The 14,476-nt window shown below is 35.4% G+C and overlaps 1 protein-coding gene across 3 annotated transcripts; it reads left to right on the forward strand.

Moving 5' to 3' along the window:
- The first annotated feature begins 2,368 nt into the window (after positions 1-2,368).
- On the forward strand, positions 2,369-14,341 carry LOC110642245 (30-kDa cleavage and polyadenylation specificity factor 30). 3 transcript variants are annotated; one of them, XM_058139101.1, is made up of 8 exons: positions 2,369-2,917; positions 3,797-4,216; positions 8,080-8,242; positions 8,442-8,552; positions 9,029-9,097; positions 10,933-11,019; positions 13,131-13,680; positions 13,787-14,341. In XM_058139101.1, exons 1-8 carry the CDS (start codon positions 2,529-2,531, stop codon positions 13,858-13,860), a joined length of 1,863 nt encoding a protein of 620 aa, XP_057995084.1. In that variant the 5' UTR covers positions 2,369-2,528; the 3' UTR covers positions 13,861-14,341. The 3 variants fall into 3 exon arrangements, with proteins under 3 accessions (XP_057995084.1, XP_057995085.1, XP_057995082.1); XM_058139102.1 differs by having other exon boundaries at positions 13,131-13,668; XM_058139099.1 differs by having other exon boundaries at positions 2,370-2,917; positions 13,131-14,341.
- The last annotated feature ends 135 nt before the right edge of the window (positions 14,342-14,476 follow it).

Genomic DNA, 14,476 nt, shown 5'->3' on the forward strand with positions numbered 1-14,476 from the left:
GTTATTAAAGGTGAGAAGCAAAGGTCAGTGCTATGTTGTTATTAAAGGTAAGAAGTTTAAGTTGTTATTGATTTAGTTTATTTCAAACTTTGAAAACGTTGAGTTCACTTCAAATAGTGAGATTTTAAAGAATTTATTACTATGATATTTCTTGTTAATTTTTTTAATCGGAAAGAAATATTGAATTTGTGAAAGTAGGCATAAAAATTGACCCATTTTCAGTTTTCACTATCAGTGAGTTGTATATCAACTATGGGGATCAAATGTGGAATTGCATATATTTAGGTTCAGAGCTGAGCCTTTTTATAAGGCTTCTAAATTCCTACGAGGCAACCATGAGCAAGCTTGGAGATGGGATAAAATGGCTGAAATAACAGGCAGATGAAGATTTGAGGATACGTTCATGAAGTTGCTAATCTTGATTTCCATTATGCTTATCAACCTTCGTTTCTTTACTTCATTAGGTTCATACTTTCAGTTCCCTACCTTAACCTTTGTGCCCTTTCTCAATCAATTATTTCTTTAATTTGTCGCTGTCGAATTTGAATCGGAACAGAAAAAGTTTTTCCTTTAAAAACTAGATATATTTGAAGTTCCTCTTGGTATATTTCAATTCTCACATTGCATAGATATCAGATGTCTGGAAGCCAAGAATTTGTTTTTTTTTTTTTTTACACAGAAACCTGCTTAAAGCAGGGGAAATACAAGAAGCTAAGAAACCCAGTTGGCAGGCACGACTGAAACTATCATTTGCCTTCCTACTAATAAATCTTAGGACAGGAACATCAAGGGTGGGGAAAAGGGTAAAAGATGAAATGATTTAAAAACGATATTTCGTCTTTTTTTTTTTTTTTGGAAAAGAAATCTGTCATATAATTAATAGGGCATTGAGTCTGGTATAAAGTTTACTTACATCCATAAATTGCAAGCAAAAGAGGTATCATGCGGAGTTTTTGAAGAAAGACTGAGCAGTCCTATTGTAAGATCTTCTAATAGAAGTAAATATCAGAAATGAAATATTAGCAATCACAGTATACTTCAAACGGTGTAATCCCTCCTTGAATAGCTTGGATAAAAGTTAATGAATCGCCCTCTATGCAAACATTTTGATAACCCAAGAACTACTGCTTCTCTTCAGGCCAGTGCTTTAGCAACTAGAGGATCAGTAATATAAGGAAACTTCTTGATGGACCAAGTCAAAGGAGTACCAGTGTGGTCTCTTGCTATGGCGGCAGCAGCTCCTCGACCCTCATTGGTTGATGTAGCACCATCAAAGTTAATTATAATCATTCCCAAGGGGGGGGAGGACTCCAAATCTGTCCGGCGGGAGAAGGATTATCTGATGTCGTTTGCGAAGGTTGAGACACTAAAATGGAAATCTTCAAGGTGATTTAAAGCTGTATCCGTAACTTGCTTGTAGGGGAATAAGTGATTCTTGGATACCAGTGTATCACGGGCCTTCCATATGTGTCACGGAAAAAAGACTGCAACAGTGACAAACTCCTTCGTGCATTCTTGATGAAGGAGAGGCATGAAAAGATCATTCCAACAGTCAAACATGGTGCGCCCAGTAATAAAAGAAGAGCATAGGCAGAGGGGAGTGTGGATCCAAATCTTCATAGCTCTGGGACAATCAAAGAACATGTGCCGAGTTGATTCAATACCTCCACAGAATTTGCATTCAGGGTTAAGATGTGGAAAGCGCTGGTAGAGTAATTCACACTCCAAAAAAAAATGCCAAGTTTCGGGGGCATTGAAAGTTTTCATACTTGCTTCAAAAATTGCCATTAATGGCCCTTGGCCTTAGTCCTACTCCAGAATGAGACGAGGCATTATGCAGAAGCTTTCGGGCAATGAAGTATCTCGACTGAACCAAATAGGAACCGCATTTCTCAGACTTCCAAATTAATTTATCCTCCCTTGGGACTAAGGCAATGGGCATAGATAGAATATTAATAGCTTCTTCTGCTTGAAATTTTTCATAAACTATTTTGTAGACAAAAACATTTTTCAGAATTTTTTTTTCATGAAATAAATTATAAATTATCCTAAATTATATTATCTAGAGAAATAATAACGACTAAATGTTCAAATTCACCCGTTCTTATTGAGATGTTGAATTTAACTATTTTTTAATTTTTTAAAATTTTCAATTTAAATTTAATTTAATTTAAAAATTCAAGTTTACAAATTAATTTTTTAAAAATTTTTTAATTTAGACAAAAATTAAAAAATTTAATTTATTATTTTTAAACTAAATTTATTAATTTAGCCAAGAAATTAATTTTTTTTATTTTTAAATTAAATTGGGTTTAAAACTAATTTTGAAAAAAAAAAGTTTAAAAAAATGGCAGAATTAAGCATTAATCAAATAATAAATTAAGCACGCTTGTCCAAAACCCGGCGACCTAGCAAGGTTTTTCCAGCTTCCTTCTCAAATTTCAATCTAGAAATTCGCTTTGTGAATGATCTCCTAACACAAAACCCTAATAGAACGCTAAATACCAACGCCCATTCGTCCATCCCAAATGGAGGATACAGACGTTGGTCTCAACTTCGATTTCGAGGGAGGCCTCGACGTCGGTCCCACCAACTCTACTGCCTCCATCCCGGCCATCCCTTCCGGTAATCCCGCCGCAGCTGCTGCCGCCGCTAATAACAACTCGGCCGTCCCAGCTGTGCCTGCTGTGGACCCATCGGCACCTGGGGCCAACCAGGCAGGACGGCGGAGCTTCCGACAGACTGTCTGTCGGCATTGGCTCCGCAGCCTTTGCATGAAGGGCGACGCCTGCGGCTTTCTACACCAATACGACAAGTCCCGAATGCCCGTTTGCCGCTTTTTTAGGCTTTACGGGGAGTGCAGGGAGCAGGACTGCGTGTACAAGCACACCAATGAGGATATCAAGGAATGCAATATGTATGTCTCAACTATTGTTTTATCCCTTTTCCCCTAATATGTTCATTACATTGGTTAGCTTAATTATGTGTTGGTGAATTTTTTTGTTCTAAGTTCGTGTTTGATGCATTTAGGTTTTATACTGTACTAATGGTCATGTGGGTTCTGCAGCAATTGGGGGACTAATTGAGGAGTTTATGGTGTTTAGTGATGGATGATATGGGTAGTTATCAAATTTTGGTCAGTAAGAGAACTAGCTCTGTCTTTGAGATGTGATCAGCGACGAAGTCTGAAATAAGCATGGTGTAATATTCTTATTGTTGCCGCATTAGCTGATTTCTTTATACTTCTGTTCTCAAATCTGGCATTGGCTTTGATGTTCTGAAATTCTGCATGCAATGCTAACGTCTATATGAAATCACAATCATGAATGTCTGAAATAGAGAACTTACAGAACTCAGCAACAGCTGTAAATTATTGTTTCTCAGATACACCTCTTTGCTTCTTTCTCTTTGATAAAGGTTAAAACAATAAGACTGATAAAATAGTATGCTTTTCATTTATCAGTATTCTTTTCTTTCTAATTCTCATAAACTCAACTCAACTAAGCCTTTATCCAAAAAATTTGGGGTCGGCTATATGGATTCGCTTTCTCCACTCTAACCCATTTTGGGTTAAATCTTCAGAAATATGTAATACTTTCTAATTCTCATACAATCTATAAAACAATCAGAGCAATAAACTTCATTCTGATGCAATCAGACACTTTTATTCTGGAACCTTGTTCATGGAATGGAAATTTATAGGATATAGGAATTCAGTTTGTGGAGTGCTAGTAGCACTGTCATGCAAATATGAGCTTCTAATGAGTATTGCAGCTAAGGAAATGCTTTATTGCAGGTACAAGCTAGGGTTTTGTCCAAATGGTCCTGATTGTCGGTATAGGCATGCAAAATTGCCTGGACCTCCACCACCCGTGGAAGAAGTCCTTCAAAAGATTCAGCAATTAAATTCTTACAATTATGGATCCTCAAACAAATTTTTTCAACAAAGGGGTAACGGTTTTCAGCAACACACCGATAAATCTCAGTTTTTGCAAGGCCCTAACAGTATAGGTCAGGGTGTAGCTGGAAAACCCTCAGTTACAGAGTCTGCTAATGTGCAGCAGCCTCAGCAGCAGCAGCAGCAACAGCAACAACAACAACAACAAGGGCAACAGTTGCAACAGCAAGCCTCTCAGGCCCAGGCACAAAATCTTCCTAATGGTCAGCCAGTTCAGGCAAACAGAACTGCAACATCTTTGCCTCAAGGAATATCTAGGTGTGTTCAGAGTCCTAAGGTCTTTAATTGGGTTATGTAAATCAGTTCTTGTATTTTGTTTGGATATTGTTATTAAATCTATAGTGACAATATGCGATGGCTAAGGAGGATTTTTTTTTGTATTTAGTTTATGATCAGTTAATAAAGTCCATTATAACCTCAAATGTAAGACGCAACTCAACCTTATTTTTAGCCCCCTTTTTCTCGTGTTTTGAAATTTGACATATTTTATGGAGTTTGGATGTAATATGCTGCTTTAAACATTCCCAAAACTATATTTTAGCAATCATTACTGCTTTTGCATTGAATCTTACTGATGTCAGAGTTAAATGTCTCTAGCTGTAGCCTCAGAGGGCATCAACCTCAATTTACTTCCTAAAAAGGGTGTAGACATGGGATAGTGGCATCATTCCTTTATGTTATTTTTTCTCCCAGAGGTGTTCGTCATCCATAAAGGTCTTTCTGTTGAATTGACACTGAGTTCTTGTCCAGTTTTGACTGATTATCTCTTAATTATATGAACACAGTCATGGTCTTTTAACTGTTTCCAAATCTCAACTTAACACTATTCTTTTCTGTTGATTTTTTAAATTAGATGTATAGAGAATATTACTTATATTCTAGTCTTTTTCAGTGTTCATAATTCAAGTTATCAGGATACATCATCGTTATCCATGTAGAGACCAAAAAGATCTTCAACTCTTCTTTTTGTTGTTGTACGAACTACTTTTTGTTGTTGTACGAACTACTTTTTTTTCTCATATAACTTGGTATGATGTTTTAGCAGTCTTCTTCTTTAATTACTTTATGTATTAAGCCATGAGAATCATTTGATATAAGTCTATGCCTCACATCAGAGTAAGTAGGAATACCTTACTGCAATGTACTGTTGTCATAGGCTGTGTATTTGCATGAAATTATTAGCCTTTAACATAAGTCATTGGTAAATTGAAGTTAAGCTGAATGTTTTGGGATAATTTTTTTTCTTCTTTATTATTACTTTTAAATTTTTTTTTCTTTCACTCATTAAGAATTACCTCACATCTTCACATTTTGGCTCTGTTTAGATATACATATAATGAGATCATTTAAAAAGAATATGCAAAAACATGTTGCATTTTGCTTAGTTGAGGTGCATACGAACTGACAATGCTTATGTAACAGTTGTTCTATAGTGTCAGTACATTTGGTAGCACGCAATAAACTGTGCTTGGATTTTCAGTTAGATGGCAAAGAGAAAAACAAAGTCCTGGAAATTATTTTTACTTGCATTTAAAATCATGTAAAATGGTTCCTGGACAGCATTTTGATGAATGCTTGGAACTAAACCGAATTGCCTATGTTTATTTGAACTACAGGCTTGACTCCTCCAAATAAGACTGAATTCTTTACATCCATTGAGTTTTGGTACTTTTTTGGTTGGTTAAACGCATTTCTATGTGTGTGTGCACATCCCATTTTGGGTTTAGATGGCAAAGGAAAATAAGCTAGCCTTTACTTATGAATGGATGTCAGGTTCCTTTTGTTAATGGGTTATAAGTGATGTAATTGTGAACTTCAAGCTACAGACTTGTAGAACTCTGCTGTTGTGTTGATGGCAGGCATTATTTGTACAGGTGGATGCTTCAGGATAAGTTTATGCAATTTTGCAGTACCTAGGGGTTATGATATTTATTTCTTATTTTTCATGATGTGCACAAGATGAGAGAACTTGGAAATTAAATAAGAAATGAAACATGTGAAGAGTTTAATGGATAGGTTTGCAACATTGGACATAATGTGATTTAGAATGAAGAATGTTTCAACATATGAGCTGCTTATACCTGGAATATAATTGATTTGGAAGTGCTGAGAGTATTTAGTGTCTTGTGGAAGAAAATCATAAAGATGCTATTGGTACAAGATAGAGACTGCCTGTATTCTTAAGGTCAGTATGTTGGATACCTTAATAATTGTTTATTTTGGAACTCCAGATCATTTCCGTAATGAGGTTATTTGAACAATGATTAATGAAAAATTCAGAATTTATGTGACGATCATTTTGAATATAATTAGATTTATGGTTTATAAACATGGCTCATAATTGAAAATGTTTGGGAATAGAGTTGGTAGTTTTACCATGTGTGCATAACTCTAGGATCCAGCAATAGTAGATCATTAACTTGGAATGAAAAAAATCTTTTTCTTTCCTCTTCTCTCTGTTGCTTCAGAATTTTGATATTTGTTCATTCAAATAACATAGCAATAGAATACAGGCCATTTCTAGTGGAGGTTAGAATTTTGCACTTACAAGTGAAATTCTTTTTCTGGAAATTGGAGCAGTGATCAGGGGTAGTTTGACATTAGGGAATGCTTCTGATATTTAAGGATCTTGTGGGTCAGGTGTCAGTGGGATATAGAGATCTAGATTTTATTATTTAGCATCATGGGCTTTCTATGTCTCTCATGTATCTCAATTGGAGCTATTTGTTTGTGTGTTCATTTTAAGTATGTGCATGCACATCTCCATTTGTGTATACAAATTGGCTATTTATTGGTCTATGTTTTTTCTATCTTAATATTTGCATAATTCGTTCACCACCTTAAGAGTTTCGTGTTGCAGTGGTGCTATGCATAGTTCTGTAAGGATTATAGCTGGCAAGTTATTTGTTGCTAAGGCCTCAGTCTGTTTGATATTTCACTATTTCAGAATCTATGTGAAAAGAGATGAAAATGTAGTCTGATATTGAAGGGAGAGTCGAGTCTGAGTACCATTATGATCAATGTTATCTCGTGGCTTTACCTGAAGTTGGCTAATCTTTGTATGGTGTAATGTTTGAACCTGGGCACTGAATGAGCAGAGATTAGATACGTTTCAATTGGAAATGGACCATCCTGGATATTATTCTGTATAATGCTGAAGTTGATATGATGATTCATTACTAAATTTTATAGTGAATTATAGGCTGATTTGTGTTTCCTGTGAGTGCTATGAGTATTTCAGAGAGAGAGAGAGAAGGGAGAAGGCCGGGAAAGGGGGGTGTGGCGTTGGGAATCCCCCATTATGTTATGAGGAACTTGCTTTTGAAAATTTGTGGCTTTTAAAATCATGGTTTTGAGGCACTATAGATGCTAATTGTTGGAATTTTATTTTCCACTTGTGTTTGTGTACATCAAATGCTTGGGAACCCATAGAGAATGGATGGATCAGATCAGGCCCTAGTTCCTAGATGAGCAATTGGTCTTTTTCTAGGCTGAGTCATGTTGAGACGTGTGAAAAACATGACTGATTATTACTTAATTTAAGATATGCTTGTTAGTTATATTGTGTAGAAGTTGAAAAATTTTTTCTTTCTTATGTAAATAATTTATTTCGTTAATGTCAACATATCTCTTCTTTAGTTTTTCTGCATGAATAAATCTATTTATTAGAATGTGCCGGAAGATAATTGGGTAATCATTGTACACAAGTTGTTAGAGCAAATTCCTCATGTGTCCTGAACTCTCATGACTAAAGTTTAACTGCAACTTTATAGTTCACCAGCGATATTATGGACTAGCTCAGTTTTAAAAACATAGGTATTATGAAAGTACTGCTATTAATGCTACTTGAGCTTTCTACTTTGAAGATCATGCAACCCAGTATATAGGATATTAAGCCATGCTATACATTTCCTTTGGTTGCTAGGTAGAGCTGCTATTTAGCTTTGTTGGCTGCTAATATACAAGTTCACAATTTTTTTTATAACTTGTTATCACATTTTACATATTTAGTGCCTGTTAATATTCTCTACTACTCATCACGTCGTTTTCATTTAGTTTGAAATTTGCTATCAGTAACAATTTGTTTTACTTATTTTACTTTGATATATATGGAACCTTAGGTATTTCATTGTTAAAAGTTGCAACCGTGAAAATTTGGAATTATCTGTACAACAAGGAGTTTGGGCAACTCAAAGGAGCAATGAAGCTAAATTGAATGAAGCTTTTGACTCTGCTGAAAATGTGATTTTGATTTTCTCGGTCAATCGGACTCGACATTTCCAGGTTCTTTTGGGATCTGATATCCTTTTCAATTTTGTGATCTTCTTAACTTACCCAATAAATAATTAGTTTGGATTGTTTTTTATGAGTGGCCTCCCCTTAGCTTACTTGGCTTCTAAACTTCATCAAGTTGATGTTGATCCAAACTACTCTTGTTTGCTTTGTTGGAGGTACTAAACCTGAAATCATCTATGGGTGATAGGGATGTGCAAAGATGACATCCAAAATTGGTGCTTCTGCTGTTGGGGGGAATTGGAAGTATGCACATGGAACTGCACACTATGGACGAAATTTTTCAGTCAAATGGTTGAAGGTACCTTTTTTTGGGGTGTGTTTCCCCTGATGCGTTGACAATTTTTTCTTTTCTTTTTTTGACTATTAGTCTTTCGGTTCTTGTTTGAATTCAGTTTAGGCTTTAGGACTAGGTTACGTAGCAGCTCTACCATAGTGATGGCTTTGCATGTTTGATGCAAATGTTATGTGACAGGGGCACTCAAGTTTTGCAGAAATGAGCTATTGGAGTGTCCTAATATTGTGCAAAACCAAAAGGTTTAAAATTTTATGTCAATTTGCAGTCTAAAATTTTATGTCAATTTGCAAAAGTAGCCAATTGTGCCCCATCCATAATAGGGCTTTTGTGCATTAGATGCTCTTTTTATGTGAATGGGTAATCTATCCATAGGATAATCATAGAGCTTGTTGAGTAGCTCCTAATGTAGATTCTTTTGCTGGCATATCCTTATATAGTCCAGATATATAATGTAGCTAATGGCAATTCTCTTTGTTCAGTTATGCGAATTATCATTCCACAAAACGCGCCATTTGAGGAACCCATACAATGAGAACTTACCAGTGAAGGTATCGTTTTGGTTTTTAAGATAAAGCTAATGTTTATGTTATGATCAACATTTCTTGTCATAATGTTTTTGTTATTTATCATTTTCCTTTTCCAATATTTTGTCCATGCTCATCTTCTTCATCTTTTGTTCCTACATCAAACACAATAACATATAATTATGTAGGCAAAACTGTTTCATCAGATAGTAGCCTAAAGAGTTGAGTTTAAAATGGATCTAAGCATCATTAGTTTGTTGCATATTGCATCTCATCCTGGCTGCTTTCAAGTTGAAGGTTGTTTTTGACTTTCATTCATATGGGGCTTCTTTAGGCTAGCGTGCAAAATGCTTGGGCTTACTGAAATCACATGCTCAAAATGGATACATTTAGTCATTTTAATTAATGAAGTATGATTCTCTGGCATTAATTATATCTGACGGAAATATTCAGGTGAAACTGCTTTAATTTTAACAATAAACTGTAAAAGAAAACAAATGCTTCACAAATATGGGGCTCATGATATGAGGATTGAATGTTGGAATTTTAGTTGCTCTTTGGCTGTGAGGATTCTTTATCAAGGTCATGTGGCAATTAGATTGTTAATTATTGCAAATTACAGTTCACAGTACAATACCATGGATTATTTTAATAAGCTGGAGTATTTTAGTAGTGTTATGGTTGTGCTGGGATGGGCGGAGTTATAATTTTATTAGTCCTATTATTACTTTATGTGTAGACTAGTAGTCTTAGTCGGATTTTTTCAGGAATGCAAAGGAAAACATGAAGTTCTTCGTTTCAATCATATTGCTACTATTAAAAAAGATGAAGTTCCTTGTTTTCTGAATTCAATTTTTAAATCTTCCGCACTATAAACCTCGAGATCGAATTGTCTCTAATCAGGGGAGAATGATGGAGTATAGGAAAAATATATTTATGAATTATTTTAATTTAATTCTTCATTGTGAAATTAGGAACTTTAGGATTTCATTAATTAGGAATTTTATAGTATTTAGGATTTTATTATTATATAGGAAGTAGTATTTTATTTAGGAAGTTTAAGTTGATTTGGATTCCTAATTGGTATTGGTTTAGTATTTTCTTACTTTTGGATTTCTAATCCTAGTAGTAGTAGAATTAATATTATACTATAAATACCTATGTCTTATAGTTATATTATTGGAAAGTTTATTATGATATTATTGTTGACAATTAATAAAATTTCAGGATTTGTTTCTCCTTTTTATTTGAGAATTTGTTTATCTAGAGAATGTGTCCCTTTATCAATTGAGAATTTCCTTCTCACCCCATTATTCCCCTTTGTTTCCCTGGCTCTACATCACCTAATTAGTCTGGCAGTCAAATAAAAAATGGATTTTATTTATTCCAAATCTTATATGTATTATGAAGTCCAACCACTAGAAGGTTTAGGACTACATTAGAGTCTATAAATACCAAAGCTTGTAAGGCTTTTCATTAATTATTGTGCTTTAAAATAACAACAATTATGTTTCTGAAGTTTGGATCCAATTCTAATCTTAAATTTACCATTACCAGGCTTTCTTGATAGAAGTGAGTTCTAGATCCTGCTATTGTGAGAATAGTACTTTATTTTTGTTTGCTTAAACTTTTCTTTGATAAAGTAAAAAATTTGCGTTCATTTTTTGAGCCATAATTTCTCTAATTCTCCAAATTCAGTTTTCTTTGCTTCATAAGACTCTTAGCTGTTCTACATCACTACCATTATCATAATTGTTTTAGTTGTGCTTATATTTCGCTTATTTGGTGTGCTATAGCTATAGTCTACATATGATCTCCCTCTCCTTTTTAAATTATTAATATACTTTGCATGATTGCAGATCAGTAGAGATTGCCAGGAGCTAGAGCCCTCAATTGGTGAGCAGTTAGCTTCCTTACTTTATCTTGAGCCTGATAGTGAACTCATGGTATGTTTTCTTTCTATTCTTCTCTTTTTTTCCCCCTTATCTTTTTTTAAATCTAGGTAACTGATGTGAGATCATAGGCTGGAGAAAATGAAGAAGAGAAGATTATGAAGTAGATGAATGCATGTCTTGTTATGAGGAGCAATTCTTACAACTTTTTATTCTGATTTTAATTCTGGGCTAATTGCCATGTTCAAATTTGCAAATTTGGTTGATGTGTTTTCTACCATCAATTATATCCCCAACTTCAGCATATCACTTGAATTGTAGCAGCCCTTAGAATTTCATGCATATCCAATTTGATATTATTAAGCAATAAATTGATAATTTGGTGTTGTAAAAGAAATGAGAACAGAATTAATAGTATCTGCCTAATAAAAACAGACACTAACAATGTTGCAATAGTAAAAATTTCTATAATCCGTATGTACATGTATTATTGCAACCAGCAATTGCATGCTGTTCAACTCCATATATCAAGATTTGTTTATATAAGATTTCCATTTTGCAAAACAGTGACAGAATTCCTAAGTGAAGTTTCATATTGCATGCATATCCTTGGGATGGCCACAATTGAATCTAACACCTTGAAATTAGGGATATAATTGACAATTGAAAAAATATTCACATTTGTGAATTTGACCAAAGTTTTAGATTTTTAGGGTATGAGACTTCTAATTTTCATTGATGCAAGAAGATTTTATTCAATATAGGAAACTGAAATAATTGCAACTAGGATATGGCATTCTACATATTGGCATACTTTGAAGATTTCACTTTTTGAGAATGGATAAGTATTAAGCTTTTATTACCCTTTGGCCTCTGCATTGAGAATGCACAGGAAAAAACTGATAAAAACTAGTTGTTGGTGATGTAGAAATATGTCTTTGATCTCCATTTTTGGGCAAACTCTGGTTTATTAGATTTCTCAAAACTGGAAATTGAGGGGGTGAATCAGAAGATATGTTGGGTCCAAAATTTGAGATTTTCTTCTAAAGTTTTAGCGGAGACGTTTGTACCTCCATTATTTAAACCATTATGGCACTTTGGTAATTGCGATAGATGAGTGGAAATATGGGCCCTAGCCAAATGTCAAGGCCATATTTTAATTGTTGGTAATAATGAACATGGCAGAAATTCTACTTTATGTTAGGCATGAAGTTAAGGTAGATGAGAGGAGAAACTGAAGTATTTTGTTTGCTGCAGTAAGGTGAAGAAATGCAGACCTGCTTCTTGGATGGAGTAGTTGCAGTAATCCATCATGTTGTTGCAAATGGATAATTTTCTGTTGGTCACGGATTGATAACCATATTGGTAGCTTTCTGATAGGTGGAAATAAATTATATAATTTACTTACCATTAGAAACAGCACACAGGCTGCATTTGTTGATGGTAACAAGCTAGTTGAATCAGTTTGATATTCTACATTTTTTTTTTTTTTTTAACAATGCAGAATTCTGAAATTTTCATGAAGATTTATGGATAAATATGCCCTGTTATATGATGAAATGATGTAGCCTGCATGGTGGTATCAATATGTAAACACATGCGCAACACACGGTAGTGTCTGCAGTTTGGGAAAAGAAGGGATTTTTTGTGCTTTGGATATTACTGTTTTTATTTAGCATTACTTCTTTATAATATGTGCTATATTCAAGATTTCACGTATTTGTTAGGATTATTATTTCTTCCACTAAAATGTTGTTTGTGCAATGAACATCTCAAATTAATCAACAGTTTTGCTGTCTGTTCTATATTTCCAATCTTTTATTGTTAAATTATTATTGATGTGGCGCCTAGGATTGTGGCTGTGGCTGTGGCTGTGGCTGTCTCCTGCCTTCCTATTATCACTGAATTAAGAATGACTCTCTCCTTGCTCACAGCACTGTTGTGAACTGCGATTCAGGATTTTTTAGTTTAGTAGTCAGATACATGCTTTTGGCTAGAACTAATTACTGTTTATATTGATAGAATAGCCTACTTGAGTAATGGTGGTATTGCCTCATTCATTATTGCATCACGCTATATGGGTTTAAGCCTTTTACCTCTGCACTTCATTTAATGCTAAGAGATAAATGAATCTGATTTCTGGTTACTTATCTCCTTGGTTACAGGCAATCTCAGTTGCAGCAGAAGCAAAACGAGAAGAGGAAAAAGCAAAGGGAGTTAATCCAGACAATGGAGGAGAGAACCCAGACATTGTTCCATTTGAGGACAATGAAGAAGAGGAGGAGGAAGAAAGTGAAGAGGAGGAGGAGAGTTTTGGTCAGGCTCTTGGGGCTGCAGGTCAAGGGCGAGGGAGAGGCAGGGGAATCATGTGGCCTCAGATGCCACTGGCCCGTGGTGCTAGACCCATCCCTGGGATGCGAGGTTTCCCCCCAGTGATGATGGGTGCTGATGGCTTTTCTTATGGACCAGTGGCGCCTGATGGTTTTGGAATGCCTGATCTTTTTGGTGTGGCACACCGTGGATTTACACCATTTGGTCCAAGGTTTTCTGGTGATTTTACAGGTCCTGCATCTGGCATGATGTTTCCTGGGAGACCTTCCCAACCTGGGGCAATGTTTCCAACTGGTGGATTTGGCATGATGATGCCAGGACGTGCTCCTTTTATTGGGGCAATGGGCCCCACTGCCACAAATCAACTTCGAGGTAGTCGACCAGGTGTTATGCCATTTCCACCACTCCCTACACCATCTATTCAAAACAGCAATAGACCTGTTAAGAGAGATCAGAGGACAGCAGCTAATGATCGAAATGATAAATACAGTGCAGGGTCAGACCAAGGCAGAGGTACAGCCGGCGGACTGGATGATGAGGGACAATACCAGCAAGAAGGAATAAAGGCTGCCCATGAAGATCAATTTGGTGCGGGGAACAGGTTCAGAAATGACGAGAGTGAAAGTGAGGATGAGGCACCAAGGCGATCAAGGCATGGGGAAGGGAAAAAGAAGCAACGAGGCTCAGAAGGAGATGCAACTCCACGCTCTGATCACTAACAGCACTACTGGCTGAGCTTGAGGGGTGGGTTACAGGCACATTCACCTATTTCAGTCATAGGCTTTAATGTGAATACAATTGAACTATTTACTCCCCATGCCTGGGTTGTGTCTCTTATTTATTAAGCTTGGGGTATAAGAGAGGTATTGGCTGTTGGGCTTTTTCAATTTTTTCTTTCCTTTTTTCGTTTTTTTTGTTCTCCTTCACCGTTTTTGTTAAAGTTAACTTGTTCGTTATATAGCCAAATTTGTGTATATTTGTATGTTTAAATGAGTGGAAATGGAATGTTGGTGATTAATGCAAATGTTTTTGGAAGAATTATTTATATGTGAAGGTATAGACAGCCGTTTGTCATCTCATTTTGATGATTCTTGATATTGTTGGATGAGAAACCTTCATCATGGTTTCTCATGAGTACTCGTATGATGATAATAGCGAGAATTAAACTCAGCTTCTTCGT

The sequence above is a fragment of the Hevea brasiliensis genome, chromosome 17 (genome assembly GCF_030052815.1).
Source record: "Hevea brasiliensis isolate MT/VB/25A 57/8 chromosome 17, ASM3005281v1, whole genome shotgun sequence".
Lineage (NCBI taxonomy): Eukaryota > Viridiplantae > Streptophyta > Magnoliopsida > Malpighiales > Euphorbiaceae > Hevea > Hevea brasiliensis.